Source organism: Ictalurus punctatus, chromosome 5 (genome assembly GCF_001660625.3).
Source record: "Ictalurus punctatus breed USDA103 chromosome 5, Coco_2.0, whole genome shotgun sequence".
Taxonomy (NCBI): Eukaryota; Metazoa; Chordata; class Actinopteri; order Siluriformes; family Ictaluridae; genus Ictalurus; species Ictalurus punctatus.
In genome coordinates, this window is record NC_030420.2 from 8,787,617 (window position 1) to 8,807,013 (window position 19,397).

A 19,397-nucleotide genomic window follows, 5' to 3' on the forward strand; every position below is an offset into this window, starting at 1 on the left:
CTGTAATAGTCGGGTGTCCACAAACATTTGCCCATATAGTGTATATGGTGAGGCTCATTATGTTCAGTCTTCCTGCATTCTCTTTTTTTTGTTATTGAATTTTTACTGTTGTGGTGTTTTGCAATAGTGTCTGCAAATTAAAATGTTCTAGGAGGATATCAATCCAGATCCAGACCAATTTCAGATTTCACCAAACATGGTCCAGGAGCAGCTATTTGATCTGCTTCAAGAACATGTACTGAAATGAATAAATCAGTGACTTTCCAAATGTTTGCTCGTAATGGTTGTATTGTATTGCTTGGGTTTTAATGTTCAGTATGTGTAGTGCGTACTCTGAGAGACCCCAGGCTCCATGTATGCTGACCATCATATGATATGATAAACTGAAAAAGAGAAGTCTTTGTATTACACACAAACACACACAAATGTAAGTGTAATCGATCAGCTTTGTAGCTTTAGGTGCTGTAGAGTAACACTTGACTTTGTTCTTTCTTTTCCGGCAGCAGACACTAGACCTAGTTTGGGTTCAGTGATCTGCAGGGAAAGAACTCAAAGGGCCCTTTATAGGGAGGAGATGGATGATGTAATGCATAAAAAATTGGGGAGTTTCGAGATGCTAGCATGAAGAATTATGCTTAAGTTGCAGATTCAAGAGCTACCACATATACTGAAAACGTATGTTCTGGAGAGTGTCCATTAAAAATCTGAACAGTCATAAAAGAAATATCAGTATAATACCGTAGTGTTTGTATATTACATACACATAAATATATATAAAAAGAATATTTATCTTTATGGACCCACTCCTCACTATTCTATAATTTGAGAAGAGTATTTAGAAACCATTGGAAGCTTTATGAAACCAGAAACCCATTTTACTATCTACAATTTCCGGGTCATATTTAATGCTTCAATAAAGCTAGATGATCATGGTTGCACAGTCAGTGTGGGAACCTAAACATGTATGCAGTCAGGTCCATAAATATTTGAACATTAATCAATTTATTGTTATTTTAGCTGTCTAGCACAGTATGTCAGAGAAATTAAATAATGTGTATGAGCTCAAAGTGCACATGCTCAGTTTCATTTAGGGGTCTTTATATCCAAGTTGGGTGAATGTTGTAGGAATTACGTCACTTTTTATAATGTGGACAAACAAATATAATCATGAATGAAAGTGTCATTTTTAATACCCTTCTGGAACCCACAGACATCAGACACTGCGTTTCTTTCCTGGCGATGCTCTGTCAGGCCTTCACTGCAGCTGTCTTCAGTTCCTACTTGTTATGGGGCATTTTACCTTCAGCTCAATTCTCAATTTCTCTCAAACTTGCCACTGCAGAACATTCCATTACTTTACCTTAAAAATCTTGGGTTGCTTTCGAAGTATGCTTCAGGTCATTGTCAATCTGCACTGTGAAGCACCCTCCAATGAGTTCTGAAGCATTTGCCTCAATGTGAGCAAGTAATTTAGCCCCGTACAGTACACTTCAGAATTCACCCTGCTGCAAGGGAACCAGCACCATTGGCAGCCATACATTATGAGCAGTTCCTTCCCTTCTCCATATTCTTCTCTTCCCATCATTCTGGTACAAGTTGACCTTTGTGTCTTCTGTCTAAAGGATGTTGTTCCATAATTGTACTGGCTTTTAAGTTTTTTTAAGCAAACTCTAATCTGGTCTATTTTTGAAATTATGGTGAAGTCTTCTCTTGCTCGTTGACTTTGACACAGATACGCCTAGCTCTTAGTTCTTGATCTGGCCAACTATTGTGAAGGGTTTTTCTTCACCAGGGAAAGAATTCTTCAATCATTCTTCAAAGTTGTTTTCTGTGCTCCTCCAGGCCTTTTGGTGTTCCTGAGCTCAAGAGTGTGTTCTTTCTTGGTAAGAATGTACCAAAATTGATTTGGCCACACAATTTTTTTGCTCTCTCTCTCTCTCCCCCTCTCTGTCTCTCATGGGTTTGTTTTGGATTTTTCAGCATAATCATGGCTTGCTTCCCTGGCAGTGACAGCGCTTTGGACTTCATATTGAGAGGTAACAGCAACAGATTCCAAATGCAAATATGACTCTTCTAGACCTCAAATCTAGAGCTTATTGTCCAACTACTCTTGGTTCCTCAAAAAGGGTTGAGCATACAGTGATGTGAAAAAGTATTCGATTTCTTCTGGTTTTGTGTATACTGTATCTCATAGTAAATAGTTTTAGATCTTCAAACGAAATACAACATAAAACAATGGCGACCAAAGTAAACACAATACATGTTTTTGCTTATTCTTTTTTCTTAGTGAAGCAAAACACCTATCACCAATGTGGAAAACTGATTGCCCTCTTAAACTGTTTGTGCCACCTTCAGCAGCAATAACTGCAACCAAACGCTTCCAATAACTGGAAATCAGGCTTTCACTTACTTCTAGAACAGGACTTACTCCTATGCTTTGGATCATTGTCTTGCTGCATAATCCAGTTGCGCTTGAGTTTCAACTTACAGACTGAAGACAGGATATTCTCCTTTAAGATTGTCTGGTAGAGAGCAGGATTCATGTTTCCCTCAATTATTGCAAGTTGCCCAGAAAGCAGCAAAGCATCCCTGCACCATCACACTTCCACCACCATGGTTGACCGTAGGTATGATGATATTTTTGTCGAATTGTGTTTGTTTTACGCCAGATGTAACGGGACCCGTCTTCTACTAAGTTCCACTTTTGACTCATCAATCCACAGAACATTCTCCCAAAAGGTTTGAGGATCATCAAGGTGTCTTTTGGCAAAATATAGACAAGCCTTAATGATCTTCTGGGTTAGCAGTGATTTTCACCTCGCCACTCTTCCATGGATGCCATTTTTGCCCAGTGTCTTTCTGATAGTGGAGTCATGAACAGTGACCTTTATTAATGCAAGAGAGGCCTGTAGGTCCTTTGATGTTGTCCTTGGCTCTTTTGTGACTTCCTGGATGAGTCGTCGCCGTGCTCTTGGAGGAATTTTGGAAGGTCGGCCACTTCTGGGAAGGTTCACTACTGTGCCGAGTTTTTCCATTTGGAGATAACGGCTCTCACTGTGGTTCTTTGGAGTCCCAGAGCCTTTGAAATAGCCTTGTAACACTTCCCAGACTGATGTATTTCACCTTCTTCATCATCATTTCTGGAATTTCTTTCATTTTGGCATAGTGTGTTACTGGGTAAGACCTTTTAACCAACTTCATGCTGTTGAAAAAGTTCTATTTAAGTGTTGATTTGATTGAACAGGGTTTGCAGTAATCAGGCCTGGTTGTGTCCAGACCAGCTCAACCCCATTATGAATGCAGTTTCATAGATTTGGGGAATTAGTATCTATAGGGGCAAATACATTTTCACACAGGCCCAGTTGATATTGGATAACTGTTTTGCTTCAATAAACAACATCAATTAAAAACTGTATTTTGTGTTTACTCAGGTTGCTTTTGTTTTATCTTAAATTTTGTTTTAATTTCTGAACCCATTTAGTAAGAGATATACACAAAAACAGAAGAAATCAGGATGGGGAAAAATACTTTTCACAGCACTGTATATAAAAAGTGAGGCATTTCCTACATTGTTCACCTGATTTGGAAGTAAATACCCCTTTGCACTTTGAGCTCATAATCATTATTTAATTTCAACTCCAATATACTGTGATAAACCAAATATTTATGCACCAGTCTGTATTTATATATTATGGTGACTGTTTGAAGAGTGTGAAAGGCAAATCATTTCGTCAAACGAAATCAACATTCTGTATATGCACAGTCTCCTAAGACTCACAGGAAGTGAGAGGAAGTAAACAGTTCTAGATTTTTGGCACAGACATTCAACCTGAAATACAATGGAGCAGTAAAAACATGCACAAGCTATTTTTTTTGTCATTGAAGATGGGGCCCGTGTTGTGCTTTAAAACCTTTACTTGCAGAGTATGAGGAGATTTTTTTAAAGATAATGAGTCTTTATTGGTCACATATATAGTCGAGCACAGTGAAATTGTTTTCTTCGCATACCCCAGCCTGTCAGGAAACTGGGGTCAGAGCGCAGGATCAGCCATGATACAGCGCCCCTGGAGCAGAGAGGGTTAAGGGCCTTGCCAGAGAGGGTTAAGGGCCTTGCTCAAGGGCCCAACAATGGCAGCTTGGCAGTGCTGGGGCTTGAACCCCGGACCATCCGATCAGTAACCCAGAGCCTTAACCGCCAAGCCACCACTGCCCCCTCATGGCCCCAAAATGTCTGTCAAAAAATGTTAGAGTAGCAATAGGTGTAAAATTGTTTTTGACAAAATGAAGCTATTTGGTCAAGTTGGCACATAGAAGATCTGTCTCTTCCTAGTTTATATGTAAATGCTACAGGCACAGATCAAGCAACTATACTGAACTCAAGCAGTGCTGTGTCCTCTTTCTTAGACAAGTAGCAGGTCCTAAATATGTTAATCACAGTCTGTAGATTTTACACGATTCGAGTTGGTGCGGTCAGAAATAGTATTCTATAGTATGGAAAGTACATGTTTAATAACCTAGGTGACAGGATTTCAAGATGATATTTGTAAAATTTTACAGCACAAATGTTAACTTTTGACAATTACTATTATTTTACATATTCTCACAATATATCCCACAGTATATTAAAGGAATAACATGTATACGAATAGGGAGGAGGTCAACTCCATGAGATCCCTATCCGTAGAAATGTTATTCCTTTAATATACTGAGATATATTTTGAGAGTCCTCTATTGTGCATGCTTCTCTTCAGCTCACCCCACACAGTTTCAAAGGGGGTTAGGTCAGAGGATTGCTCTGGCCATGTCAAAAACTTGATTTTTGTGTGGATCACAGTCAAAAAACGATTAATGACCGATTAATGACCGACGCTTAGTAGTGCCTGCTCAGCGTGGCTCGAGGTCCTTTTACAGAACCTTCACACTATCTGTCCCTCAGTGGTGGAATGAACTTTCAACCTCAATCCAGATGCAGAATCTGTCACCATCTTCAAAAAACAGCTAAAGACCCACCTCTTCTGTGAACACCTAACCAACCCTTACAATGCCAACCCCACATTATCCTTAAAAATAAATAAATAAAAATGTTAAAAACAAACAAACAAACAAAAAAAAAAAACCCCACATACTCTCGCTTTTCTAGAACTCAATTAAAGATCTTGTACGGTAGCACTACTTGTATTGTTCTCTGCCTGATGTATCACTTTGCTTGTATTTTCTCATCTGTAAGTCGCTTTGGATAAAAGCGTCTGCTAAATGAATAAATGTAAAATAAATAAATAAATAAATAAATAAATAAATAAAGTTATCTGGGATTTGCTCCATAAAGTGCATTTAAAAAAAAAATCTTTCAAATCTGCAGAGAGAGAGAGAGACGGCGAGCAGAAATCAGAGGTGAACAAACTCTTTATGTAATGAAGGAATATGAAAACCCGTTGAAGCTTCAAATGAATAAGGCTCCTTAGAACTGGTGCCAAGCCCGTACACTTCTCAGAAAAAAAAGGGTACTAAAGGGAACCTTTCTTTGTTACTGGAGTGGTATCTTTATCTTCTGTATCTATAACATGCATCTAACGCCTGGAAACATGGATCTGGACTTTTTAGGGTAAAGCTTTAAAGCTACATTATATGCACCTTTTTAGGTAAAAGATACAAACAAAAGGTATGTAAAAGAGGCTGAGGTGTCACCTCAGCAGCAAGGAATGGCACAGTATAATTTCTTTTGTTTATGTGTGATGAGATTCATGCTTCAATACTGCACATTTCCCTGCATCTATCTTACTGAACAGAACACACTCAGAATTTGGCAGTTTGTACAAAATCTCATCCATGCAATCCAAATCCCACTCCTCACGCCTTAAAACCTGTGAAACTGGGAAATGTGCATCCAGTTCTGGAAGAGATCAAGCTCCCAATGCACTGGTGTAATCCACTGTTTAAATCTTGAGTGTTTAAGCTTTTGACTGTGTGTGTGTGTGTGTGTGTGTGTGTGTGTGTGTGTGTGTGTGAGAGAGAGAGAGAGAAATGATGAGGTCACCAGCTTTCGCTGGGAAACCCCCTATCTGTGCAGCTTGGAAACAAAAGGTGGGCGGCGCCTCTATATTGGACACCGAGTTGAACCGATCACAGCAGTCGGAATCTCTCAGAGCCATAAACAGGAAACAGGACAATAAAACCAGAAAACGGACCAACATTTTAGTCCTTTTTATTGATTTTTAAACCAGCATGACTACCTTTACACAGACGAGTATCCCTCTAAGGAAAACAAAACAACACTTTTTCTGAGTTAGTTCAGCAGTAATACGTCACTTAATAGCTAAACACATTTCTTTTAACGATTTAATTCTTCCCCCCTTCCCCTCTTTTTCATTTTGAACCTGTTTCAAGCGGTTTGTTTTCCGTTCTGTGTAAAAGTTCCATAGCTGACGAATGACATGCGTCTGACATGTTCCACCACTAATCAATCATAATGCACATTATTGATAAACAGTACTGTAAAACGTTTCAAATAAATACCAACATATGGATGAAGTCATTATTTTTTTTTATATATAAAGGTATCAAACTCTCCTCGCGGATCAATACTGAACACAATATGACTGTATAAAGTTATCAGCTAGCTGAATAACAACACTATCGCTTCCAGCAAACAGAAAAGCTCATTTGCTTTGTAAATCAGCAGTTTGAATTGCACTTAATTGACCTTGTGTTTTTTTTTTTGCTCACTTCCCAAAACATATTAATTGGGTTTTTCTGCCTCAACAAACTGGTTGTGACTTTCATGGCACTATTCAAGCTTGTTGATGCAAAATGTTTTCTGTTTCCTGAAATCACAATGCTTAAAGAATATGTTAAAACCAAAAAGATTTAAAAAAACAAAAAACAAAACAAAAACAGCAAACGTAAATTGGACAAAACGAGGACACGAGTTCACTCATTTGTCAACAATACTATGAATACCACGTTACCTTCACCAAACAAAGCTATAGTTACACCAGTCTCCACCTGCAAACACCACACTACTGTGTGGTGTCTGTCTCTCTTTTTTTTGTTCATTATGAGGCAAATAGGATGAATTCTGATTCCCATCACTTGATTTTAAAAAAAGACCTTTTGCTAAAACCCCTGAATTTGATAATGGGGTCACTGATCTCAAGAATTCCCTGCAATTTCATTTACCTAATGTCTAACAAAACACACGCTCGCAAAACTGATTGTGTGTCTTTTGCACTTATTGCTGCTTCTAAGCATCCTCTGAAGGAAGAAATCTTGCTCAATCCTCTTGCCTTCAGGAGAGGGGAAACAACTAGAAAAACTAAAACCTCGACTATAATTCTCTCTTGAAACAATGAAAGGCACTACTGGTCAGAATGAAGAGCAAAACCAACCAACCAAAAAAAAAAAAAAACCCCAAAAAACCAAACAAACAACAAAGTCAACTCAAATGGAGGGCATGAAAGTGGGAGCGATTCAAAATCACACCCAATGGAGCAATTCTCTTCTTTCTGATCTCCATTCCAGTTTTTTTTTAAAAACTTTTATTTATTCTTATATCAAACGTAAAACAGTGTACCGAGACATTGGCACGATAAATAAAGAGAGAATGAGACCATTCCAATTTGGAATTAATTTTTACGCTTGCAGAGAATTCGTGACATCAGCGATCCGTAGAAAGCTTGAGTAAAGCGGCGCTAGAAGACCAAAACATTTCCACGTCATCTGCTATAGATTTGGTTCTTTCTGAAGCGCGCTTTACTGTGTTAAGCCAAAAATATCATCAAGTTTCTCCATGTTCACTTTGAACTATTCCTAAGAATAATAAATAGACAAAAAAGCCCAGCATCTGACCACCCGGGATTTTGTTTTTAGAATATGGCAGAACAACAAACATGGAGAGAAAAAACAAAACAAAACAACAACAACAACAACAACAACATATGACATGAGCGAGTGATTATAAAAAATTATAAATGATATAATGCTCATGGATTCATTTCACAGAATACAATAGGACTGGTTTGCAGTGTGAGTAGTTTTGGATATGTGAGTTGATCTCTGTTCTTTGCATACAGAATGCATATATGTAACAACAACAAAATAAAAACGATTACTATCAATATATTTGTATAGTATACAATATACTTGACCTGACTCACAAACCAAAACACTACAAACCTAAGCCTAGATTAATAATGAAAGCGATATACCTATATTAAAAGTGCACAGTTTACAAAACAAAAAAAGATAACTACTCGTAGGATCGTTTCTCTTTAACACCTTTCTTTTGTTTTCCAATTTACTCGGAATCGAAATTCTTATAGGCGGAGTTTCATTATTTGCGAGCGATGGCTTCCTATTCAGTCCCTCCAGAATTCGCAGAAATGAACGCAGAATTAAGTAAACGCCGCAATATTCGGAGGAGCTTGCAAGTTTTCAAAATGACTGCAGATTTCCCGCAGATTTGGGCCAAGACGCGTCATGTGACGTCATCGCAATGCACATTCACGAAGGTCTCATTTACCGAAAACATCACCGTGAAGGACTGCATAATAATTTTGTGCAATTTTGCCAACTCAAATTCTATGCAACTCTGCAAGTTGCATCACAAATTATGAAAAAGAAAGAAAAAACAAACATTTTTGGCCGCAACGATCACCAAAACAACAAACAAACAAAAAAAAAACAACAACTCTGCGAATCCTGTAGGGACTGCCTATTAAACTATATAAAATGGTAATGATGCTATTTTAACCATGTTAGATTTAGTTTGTATTCATTTTCAAATACTTCCTGTGAGAATTAATAGATTGTAAATAAAATGTAAAAAAAAAAATTTTTTTTTTTTTACTATTTTTTAATTATAAAATGAGATTTTTGTCTTCCAGTGGATTTCCTTTGGGCTAAACGCAGAATGAATTTATCAGCATGATGGAATGGCGACTTCCCCGCTCAACTAGGGGCTGAACTTTACTGCAAAATGAAAACAAAGAAATAACTGATATTAGAATGTTCGACTTTAGAAGAGTTTAAATGAATAAATCAGATGCATGCTGCTAGAATGTTAAATAAATGCCCATATGATTATTCGACTAAAATTAAGTAGGAGCAAAATTATTAGTAGGCTAGTCACCAGAAAACAAACGCAGAAGGTTTCAATCTTAGTTTGCAAAAATAGCAAGCGCAGGAAAGCCACCAGCTCATGAATATAATAAAAACGCCGCCCGTCTCCTGTTAAAACTCCACCTAACGGATGCGTCCTCGAATGATGATGAAGCATCACTGAGGTGGGTTCCCAGGTGTCATGCATGTTAGTAGTAAGCTAGATATGTGTTTTAATGTGGTGCCAGCCAATGAGGAACCAGAGTCGTAGCAAGACGTTCCTCACTGATCATTAATCATCAGAACGCTACATCGAGTTAAAGGTGACGATTAATGTATAGAAACATCATTCGAATAAATGGTCTCTGAGTGTATAACAAAAATGATAACCTTTTAAAGAATAACTCATCAGTTTCGTCCACTTTTGCCCTTTTATTCTAACTATCTGATATCTGCTTGTATCATAAACGCTTTTAAAAAGTCTAACACTCCATCTTAAGCCTTCGCTTGTTGCTTACAGGATGCATGAAGGAACAGAAAAGAGTGGTCAGATCCAAGCAGTGTTCACATGAGCGTGTGAGAAAGAGGAGAGCGATAGCTTTGCGTCTCTTTAATACAGTACGTTATCTAAAGGCCTAACGAGGGCTTTAAATGCAGCACAGGCAGAAGCAGAGTTGAGGACTGAGGTCTTTGCCTTTTCCACAGATTCACACACACATGCACACATGCACTTCCTCTGGTTAGGAGGAAGCTGGCCTGGGAAGGATTTTACCTGAATAGTATTTCTTTACGAATATATAATACCTAATCATTTTGACTTTTCCTCATCCGTCCTCAACCCTGCTTTTAAGCTAATAAAGCTTTTAAAAAAAAAAAAAAAAAAAAAAAAAAAAAGGTTTTCATCGCCAGCATAAGTTTAAGATAACTATAAGCCCCACACTTTGTTTTTTTATTCTTATTTTCCTAGCATTCGCTTGCTATTTTAAAGCTTTATTTTGTTTATTTTACAAAACTACTTATAGTGATGTGGCGCCATGGAGATATTCACCTTGTGCAATACAAACTAGAACACTAAACACGGCTCGTTTGTTTGCTCGACACGCGACATTGGTACATTACTGATGTTCGTGCGAGAGGAGCGTGCATCACGATATGACAATGTTATGGGAGGTTTACCTGGTGGTGTTTAAAGGGAAAGTGGTGAGGCACAGGGAGCAAGCTGCTGACAATCTACAAGGAGAATGATGTTAGGAGAAGCAAGGGAACGGTGTTAGGTACGAGAGGATTCACTCACACACGTGTGCAAATACACACTTGCATACAAGCACTGGGGTGAGACAGAATGATGACGGAGATTAACACTAGCTTTCAAACACAAAGGACAGGGCTTTACACTGAGAAATGGACAGTTGCCAATAGAAAGCAAAAGACAGGCACTTTTTCCATGGTGATGTTTGGTGTCATTCTTCGTTAATCGTTCGGCATCTGTGCCTTGTTCGTTGTGCTCTTTTTTTTGTTGAATCATCACCAATCAAAAGGCTTTTTTCTTGTGTTTTTTTTTTTTTTTCCTTTTCACCGATCAGATCAGATCTGCCTTTTTGTGTGGCAAACTGTGGAACCTGAGTCCCCTAGCAGAAGTGCACTTGAATTTGAGGGAGTGAGCTGATTTTCCCCTCCTCCTTTATGCTCCAGTGTTCATGGCTATGAAGGAAGCTCTCCATGTTTGGGGGACGGATCTACTGTGTGGAGAGAGAGGAAACGCTCCTCTGTAAATAATTATCCCCTCGTGTAGAGCCCTGTTTTATACGTGTGCTCGAGGTGGAGACAGAACCTAGGACACTATGTAGTATACACATTTTCGCAGCCAAGAATCTAGCAAATTGCATGCAAACAATTAGCCGTTTGGGATCTTGGCCAAAAGCTTGCCGTTTGGATAATAATAATAATAATAAGAAGAAGAAGAAGAAGAAGACGACTAAGATCCCACTCCTGCCCACCTCCAATTGATCAAGAAGGAGCAGAAAACGCTCCTAAGTTTTCAGTAACCCGTTGTTTTTTTCCCCACTTCAGAACACCAGTGGTCCTCCCCTACTGTTAGAAGTGGGGCATTTGCATATCAAAATGTTTCTATATGTATTCAATGTAAACATTAGTCACCTGATTAGACAACGGGCTGCCGGGTTCGTAGAATGGTTTTCTTAGGCAGGAGAGAGAGAGAGAGAGAGAGAGAGAGAGGGGGAAAGAATAAGAGGGCAGGAGGATGTGTTAGAGAAAGGGAAAAGGGGGAAGGATATCTACCAAGGTGCAGATGGCAGCTAGGTAAACATCACGATCACAACGACACCATCGCATTACTAGTGGTCAGGAGAACCACATGCGTGCTAACATACACTCAGATATGGAGCTGCCGATTAAAATACAGCACCGTGAGTACAGAAGGAAGCAAACTGCCCTCTGCAGAATACATGAATGGCAGCTATCATATTAACCATCTTTCACCTAGCTACTATCACACTGGTAGGTATAACCATAAGGCATAAAGATACACAGCATACAGCAAATAGCGAGCGAGAGAGCACATGTGAGTGGGGCTTTGTACACCGATAAGCGCTGTTTAAAACACGCTGCACTTTTAGTCGCAGTAGATCTTGTACTTTTCGCTGCAGAACACATGTGGCGTTCCCAGGAGGCCGTTGGGCTCGCCGCGACCCCCGCAGGTGGCATTGAGGGGTGGACTTACATGTGACTGCGCGGGGTTGTGAGCGGCCTTGGCCCGGGTGGAGGCGGACTTGGTCCTGCTGTTGGCTCCACCCCGGCGCGTCTGCTCATGGTCGAACTCGAGATCTTCTAGACGCTGCGTGAGGGCCAGCTTCTGCTGGATGGCCATGCGTAGGAGCGAGTTCAGGGTCTTCTTCTCATCCTCAGCCGCTGCCAGCTGCCTCTGCATCTCGTCCAGCTGAGTGACGTACTCGTCACAGCTATCAAAAGTGATGGAGGGAAAGAAGGGGAAGGCAGAGTAAGTCAGTAAGTACATTTTATTGGTAGAGCACATCTAAAACCAAAGTGGTATATATAAACAAGTATTTTCCACCAGTTACTGCTCTCGACTGCTTTAGACAAGAACATATATAAACGCACAAATTACACACACACATTAAATAGTTTCAACCATTCTCAAAAGCTTTGAAATAAAACCATGTTTTGAGCTTTGATTTAATTTAACAGTGGCTACAGAAGAAGCATGCCTAGTGTCTACGGGTAGACTGTTCCAGAGCTGAATGCACGAGCGCATTTCTGTTTCAGCCGAGGTTGAGGAACAGTCAGCAGTAGCGTTGTGGTGGACATTTAGGGCTTTAAAAATACAAACAATAAAACCTCATTTCGTCTGTTAAGTAGATATTTATAGCTGGCGATCATCCAGCAAAGGGCTTGGAATGGTTCAGCCTATCTACTATCTACCTCAGGGATGTCCGAGTGGCATTGATGCTGCAGGAGCACACGGGATTGTATAAATTGGTCACAGTTTTCAAACGGCTAATCTTACAAGCCAGACTTCTAGCTGCTGCTAAAAGAGTCTGATTGATTTAATCCCTCTATAGGGAAAATAATGAGATAAGACTCTTTGACTGGCAGTGCAAATGTCCAACTACAGAATTTATGCATTTATACATGTAGGGGAGCTAATTATGAAAGTGGGGGTCCAAAATATTCGTTTTTTTTTTTTTACAATTGCAAAGTCACTATTTAAATGTAAGCAGGTTTGTGATGTAACCATGTTAACTCCTTTGTAAAAAATTAGTATATATATATATATATATATATATATATATATATTAAAACGTATCCCTTCTATTGAAGAGTGTGTTCAGATGACAATGATGGATTTGATCTAAAATGGATCTTCAGGTTTTACACAAACTTGTGGCATCTGGGTCAGCTCGAGTGCACACTGTCATTGAAGCAAAAAGAGGACGTACCAAGTACAAAGAAATTCTGAAATTCGTGTAGATATTTATTCTACTGTTCACTCAATTTGTTACTGAAATATCGCACCATTTGCGGTGAAAACCTTTGTGTTAAATTGAAAAAGAACATCAAACACAACCATTTTCACAAACGCTCTCAGACTTTGGACCCCACCGTACACAAACTCGCACACATTTCACCACTCTGTGGGGCTTTGTTTCTGACACCCTTATGACTCACACCACAAGATGGCGCTCTTGAAGTGCAAGCACTCCTCTTATTGTTCAGATGCTTAAAATGTCAAAACGCCCACAATTCATTTCTGCTTCTGGTTTTGTGAACAGTACCTTTAGCATGTAACATCTCTTCGGGGGGGGGGGGGGGGGACAACATACGAACACAAAGAGACACAAACCAACATAAACATAAAGAGACATAAGCAAACCCCCTGCAAATTATGGATCGGTTTACTGTGATGTATATTCACTTCAGTACCAAACCATGCTAGATTAATATATGCAGTGGCTATTTTTTTTTTCACTGGAATGTCTAAAAGGTCAGGGATGTAGAGAGAGAGAAACCATTGGGTGATACAACATACAACACTCTCCATTCAAACAGACATACAGAAAGACAAAGAGAAGTAAAGATGGAAGTGGGGATGGTGGTGAAAATGAGCAGAGTAGCACTTGGGAGAATATAAATTCAGTTTTTGTATTCTTGGTTTCTGTTCCTCTATATGCACCAACCTACACACTCTCTCTCTTGCTCTCACACACACACACACATTTCACTGCACCCTGTACGTGGTAGCCAGTCGTATGTGAAGCATTCTGCACGTTGCTCTTTCTCCAGTGTTCAGCACTGCACCAATTTTTTTTTTTCAGCTCATGCTTACTAATTACCTATTCTTTACTTCCCCCCTTATCTGGCATCAGGTAACGTGATGTGTCCTACATGATATACCACACCTTAATAATCAGTTTCAACTGCTACTCCCTCGCTCTGAGCCGTGCGCGACAAAACATGGACCTATGGTAAATATTGTGTACAGTGCTGAAAAAAGTATTTTTTCTGATTTCTTCTGGTTTTTTGTACATCTCATACTAAATAGATAGACTAATTTAGATCTTCAAAACGAAATACAACATAAAACAAAGGCAATCTGAGTAAATGCACAATACAGTTTATATTTTATTTTATTATTGAAGCAAAAAATTATCCAACTATCATCCATGTGAAAAACTAATTACCCAACTTAAGCAGCAATAACTGCAACCAAACACTTCTGATGACTGGAGATCATTCTTTCAATTACTTCTAGAACAGGACTTACTCCTATGCTTTGGATCATTGTCTTGCTGCATAATCCAGTTGCGCTTGAGTTCCAACTTACAGACTGAAGACCGGACATTCGCATTTAGGATTTTCTGGTAGAGAGCAGAATTCGTGTTTCCCTCAATTACTGCAAGTTACCAAGGTCATGAAGCAGCAAAGCATCCCCACACCATCACACTTCCACCACCATGTTTGACCGTAGGTATGATGTTCTTTGTGTGGAATTCTGTGTTTAGTTTACGCCAGATGTAACGGGACTCCTGTCTTCCAAACAGTTCCACTTTCGACTCATCAATCCACAGAACATTCTCCCAGAAGGTTTGAGGATCATCAAGGTGTGTTTTGGAAAAATTCAGACGAGCCTTAATGTTCTCTGGGTCAGCAGTGGTTTTCACCTCACCACTCTTCCATGGATGCCATTTTTGCCCAGTTTCTTTCTGATAGTGGAGTCATGAACAGTGACCTTTATTAATGCAAGAGAGGACTGTAGGTCCTTTGATGTTGTCCTTGGCTCTTCTGTGACTTGACTCGTTGCTGTGCTCTTGGAGGAATGTTGGAAGGTCGGCCACTTCTGTGAAGGTTCACCACTGTGCCAAGTTTTTCCATTTGGAGATAACGGCTCTCACTGTGGTTCTTTGGAGTCCCAGAGCATTTGAAATAGCTTTGTAACACTTCCCAGACTGATGTATTTCAATCACCTTCTTCCTCATCGTTTCTGGAATTTCTTTAAATTTTGGCACAGTGTGTTACTGGGTAAGAACTTTTAACCATTTAAGGGTTGATTTGATTAAACAGAGTTTTCAGTAATCAGGTCTGGTTGTGTCTAGTCCAGCTGAACCCCATTAAGAATGCAGTTTCATATATTTGGGGAATTAGTATCTACGGGGGCAAATAAAATTTCACACAGGTCCAGTTGGTATTGGAGAACTTTTTTGCTTCAATAAATAACATAATTGAAAAATGGTATTTTTTTTCTTTTGACCTTAATATATGAAATGAACTTGACCGTTTGGGGCTTTAGTCATTCAAATTCATTTTAGGCTTTGGATATTTATACACTTTAGATATACTCAATAACATCTGGAAGAGTTAGCATGACGTACATGAAAGAGGCAACAATAATGAATCATTCTGGTCCAGGCTTGCTCTCACTGGCCAAGTGCAAGTGTTTCTGTCGAAGATGATGTGCTATTGGCTGCACAGGTCTTTATTGACTGACTGCTTTACCATCATTTCCCACGGGAATGAACTTTGATCCCTGGAGTGCAGCTCCGGTGTAGACGACGCAAGTGTACAGCCTCTTGTTTGTGAGTGAAAACAGGGTCTGCATGCATGTATGTGTGAGGGTGTGTGTGTGGGTGCTCTCAGTCTGACCCAGACGTACATACAGACTGACAATGGAGATCAGTAAGCCCCCATTAACCACAGTCTTCCCTTGGGAATGTTCGCTCAAAAGATGCACAAGCTCCAAAGGGGGTGGCCAGACCCCTGTTTTTTTTTCCCGGGAAAAGGGGGATGGGGACACAAAAACAACTGTGGGTGGAGATGATTATAAAGTTGAGCTCTCGAGGACCAAGGGGGTGGGTGGAGTCCTATTGTGAGACATAGTCACTGCATACAAGCCAAGTTCATAGGAGATTTAAATGCACACAAATAAAACAGTCCCAAGCTGTTCAGGCAACATGGGAAATGGCAAGCCACAGAGATGAATTAATAGTGACATGGAAAGAAGAAAAAAAAAAGACAGGAAAGTTGGAAGAAAAAAAAAAAGAATTATACAAGGACACACTAATGTGCCTTTTATTGGCAAAAGACTATGTATAAACAGCATGCAAATTACATTTGTAAAAGCCCCCCCTCCATTAATGAGAGCTAAGCAGAGCCAGAGCTATTGCAAACACAACTTAAACACACACACTTTCTCCATCTCTCCGTTTGTTCTTCTCTCCATCCCCAAATATGCGCATTCTTAAATACTAAACCTTTAATATCTTCACTGTCCATTTATTTCTCCCGCAGTAACAAGAGAACCACACACCAAAATCTTATCATACCTGAATGAAACATCACTAAACCTCCATAGAACCATTTTAAAACATTACAGATTACAAACACAGGCATGATGGGAAACAGGGTCCTGCCAGGACAAATATTCAATGTATAAAATGTAGCCAATCAGAGGCCTTACTGTTCAGTGTTTAAAGCCTAAAGCTTAGCCGGGGTTGTGGGAAAGTTATTCTGTAAATATCCGAGGGACTGCGATGAGTATATGAGACACAGCTTTGTTACGGCAAGAATGTTCTTATGTGTGTATCTATGTTACATATATTAATTTTGTGATCTCTGTAAAGCCTGCTTTGGTTTGGGAATGGCAAAATCTAAATCCAACTTACTATTATTAGGGTCTAAAGTTGTGTCTGTGTCTAGCTCTAACTACAAAATGGACACCTCCTTCCTAATGAGATCTGAAAAGAGACAGGAATCCAGCAAAAAAGCATTCTCTCTTCATTCTCTCTCTCTCTCTGACACACACACACACACACACACACACACACACACGCTTTACTTCTCAGGCGGATAATGGTTCGCAACAGCAGCTACCCTGGCAATGCGGTACAAAGCGATTTCAGATTCTGCAGACCATCTTTGCATGTTGGTTGGCATAACAACAGTGCTCAAAATAGATGACTGTGCCTTGAGAGAAAACATTTAACATAAAACATTTGCGTATGAACCATATCTATTACCATAAAATTGTAACACTGAAAAATACCCAAAACAACATAAACTATATTCCTAACATTTTCTATTACTAAAATATACATTTAAGAAAATATCAAGTTAAGATTCTTTTTTTTCTCAGTGAATAACATCCCTTGGTGAGAAAAACCGTGTGATATCAACCACAAATTACAGTATAGTCCTATAAACACAACATAACATTCTGTAAGATTATAATAATCCTACTGTAATATCTAAACATCCCGAATCCTTTACAATCCTACACTTCTCTTTGCATGGAACACCAACACCAGGATAATTCCTATTAGGTCATCAAAGTTAATGGACTGCTGCAGGGACATGGATATAAAGTTACAAGGCAGCTGGAAGCAGTCTCTGTGATCAGGTACAGATATAGAATTACTAGAAGAGATGCTCAAGAGAGTTACAAGGAGGCCAGACAGACCATCTCCAAGGGTAGGACACACAAGAACAACACACACCACATAAGTCCATGGGCTATTTGGATGGTTAGAGCTAAATCCTGCATCTACATGGTGATCAAAAAAAGAAGACGAACTCAAGAACTTTGCTCACGATGGCACAGAGTGAAATCTTACTCCGCCAAAATCTTGCTACTGTGAATACTTCTGCACACATGCCTAAAACGAACACGCACCTCCATAAGTGTCTTGTGATAAAAGTCTGAATATTAATTACTTCGATTTACTCACATACACCCAGTATCTAACTGATCTATATATGGAGCATATGGATCAATTCCATTCCATTCCATTCAGTTTTATTTGTACAGCGCTTTTAACAATGGACACTCTCCCAAAGCGTATATAAATTCAGGATATGAATTTTAAATGCATAAATTTAGGCCTAATGAGCAAGCCAGAGGTGCTGGTGTCAATGCGACGATTTTATCTGGACAAAGGCTATACTGTACCTGGTCAGAGTAAATGGTCAGTGACAGGGCTGTAACTTTTAGTCACTATATAAACTTCAGTCTCCAGAATCCCAGCCTGTCATGTTTACATCTGAACACAATCGTATCTTTTACCATATGGCCCTCTTGTTGATATACTTGACTGTTGTTTGAAGGGGTCATGACATGAGAAATCAATTTTCCTTGACCTTTTGACATACAAAAGATCATTGTATCGTTAAAAGTTCCTGCAAGTTTCATAGCTTAATATATCCTCCTCAATACAAAAAGAACATTTATTTAACCAAGCTCCAATAGTGGCTCATTTGGATGTGGCGGGATTTGTGACGTCACACAGGGAAATGCATTTGCATATGACTGCTCCTACAGCAAGACACCGACACCTACTTCTACATCATCGAACCGTTCATCAGAAGCTCAGAGGCAGAGTGGAAAGAGGTCATAAACAACCAAATTATATAAGCTTTTTGTGCAAAAACACTTGACTAATATTATAATTACACCTCAGGGAAGATAATAAAATGAAATTAAAAAAAATAATAAAAAAAACACATCATAACCCCTTTAACACTTGGCCTCTTGAGCCACGCCACATTTAATTTTTCCATTGCACACTGTTTTTGTCCTGTCTCATCTAAATCATTTTTAGATGCGTTCTTTAAATGATTGCTATATCTTATGGTTTCAGTAAAATTGTGTTTTCTGTTATAACTGACTATGCACTGCAGATTACTGTAGGACAAACACTCATATCTAGAAATTATGTCTGTGCATAATTCCTTATGGTCGAAGGTGATTCATCTAGAAGCATGTCTAAATTGGAAGTGAAACTGTAAGAGAATGTTGGTGCTTACCGGGTGGCAAACATGGCTCTAAGGGAGGAGAAGGTGGCAGCGTCCTCCTTCAGGGCTTTGAGCTCGTTGCGCAGCTTCATCATCGTCTCGGTCACCATGGCCTTCTCATTCTCGTATTTGCTCTTCAGGTTGGCCAGTGCTACCTCAGCAGTCTGAGGGAAAAGGACAGGGGGAGAAAACATAAGGCAAACTATTTACAAGGCAATAAATCAGCTAATGAATGTGCGATAAGGTAGTCAAGCCTTCATACAGTATTGTAGCTAGCAAAGAAACACTGAACTAACACTGAGTCAAGATAATGGGAAAAGATCCCCTGCTGCCCCATCCAAGAAACAAACAAAATATAAACATGATAACATCATAATATTTTAACGAACAAGATTATGGCTTAGGAATATCTCTACATGGTTACCCTTATAAAAATGTTAAGACTCTACAATGGACATACAAATTAAAAATGGCTTCTT

At 39.3% G+C, this 19,397-nt stretch overlaps 1 protein-coding gene across 2 annotated transcripts in view; it reads right to left on the minus strand.

Moving 5' to 3' along the window:
- Positions 1 to 6,186: 6,186 nt before the first annotated feature.
- zgc:171572 (protein bicaudal D homolog 2) overlaps positions 6,187 to 19,397 on the minus strand; it is a 51,179-nt gene continuing 37,968 nt past the window's right edge. The window contains exons 8-10 of one of the 2 annotated variants that reach the window (XM_017468201.3): positions 18,931 to 19,082; positions 11,837 to 12,074; positions 6,187 to 8,967 (exon numbers count right to left, since the gene is read on the minus strand). In XM_017468201.3, coding sequence (XP_017323690.1) covers positions 8,965 to 8,967; positions 11,837 to 12,074; positions 18,931 to 19,082 — 393 coding nt within the window. In that variant the 3' untranslated portion in view covers positions 6,187 to 8,964. Of the gene's footprint in view, positions 12,075 to 18,930; positions 19,083 to 19,397 lie in introns of both variants that reach the window. The other variant, XM_017468200.3, reaches the window with a different exon arrangement.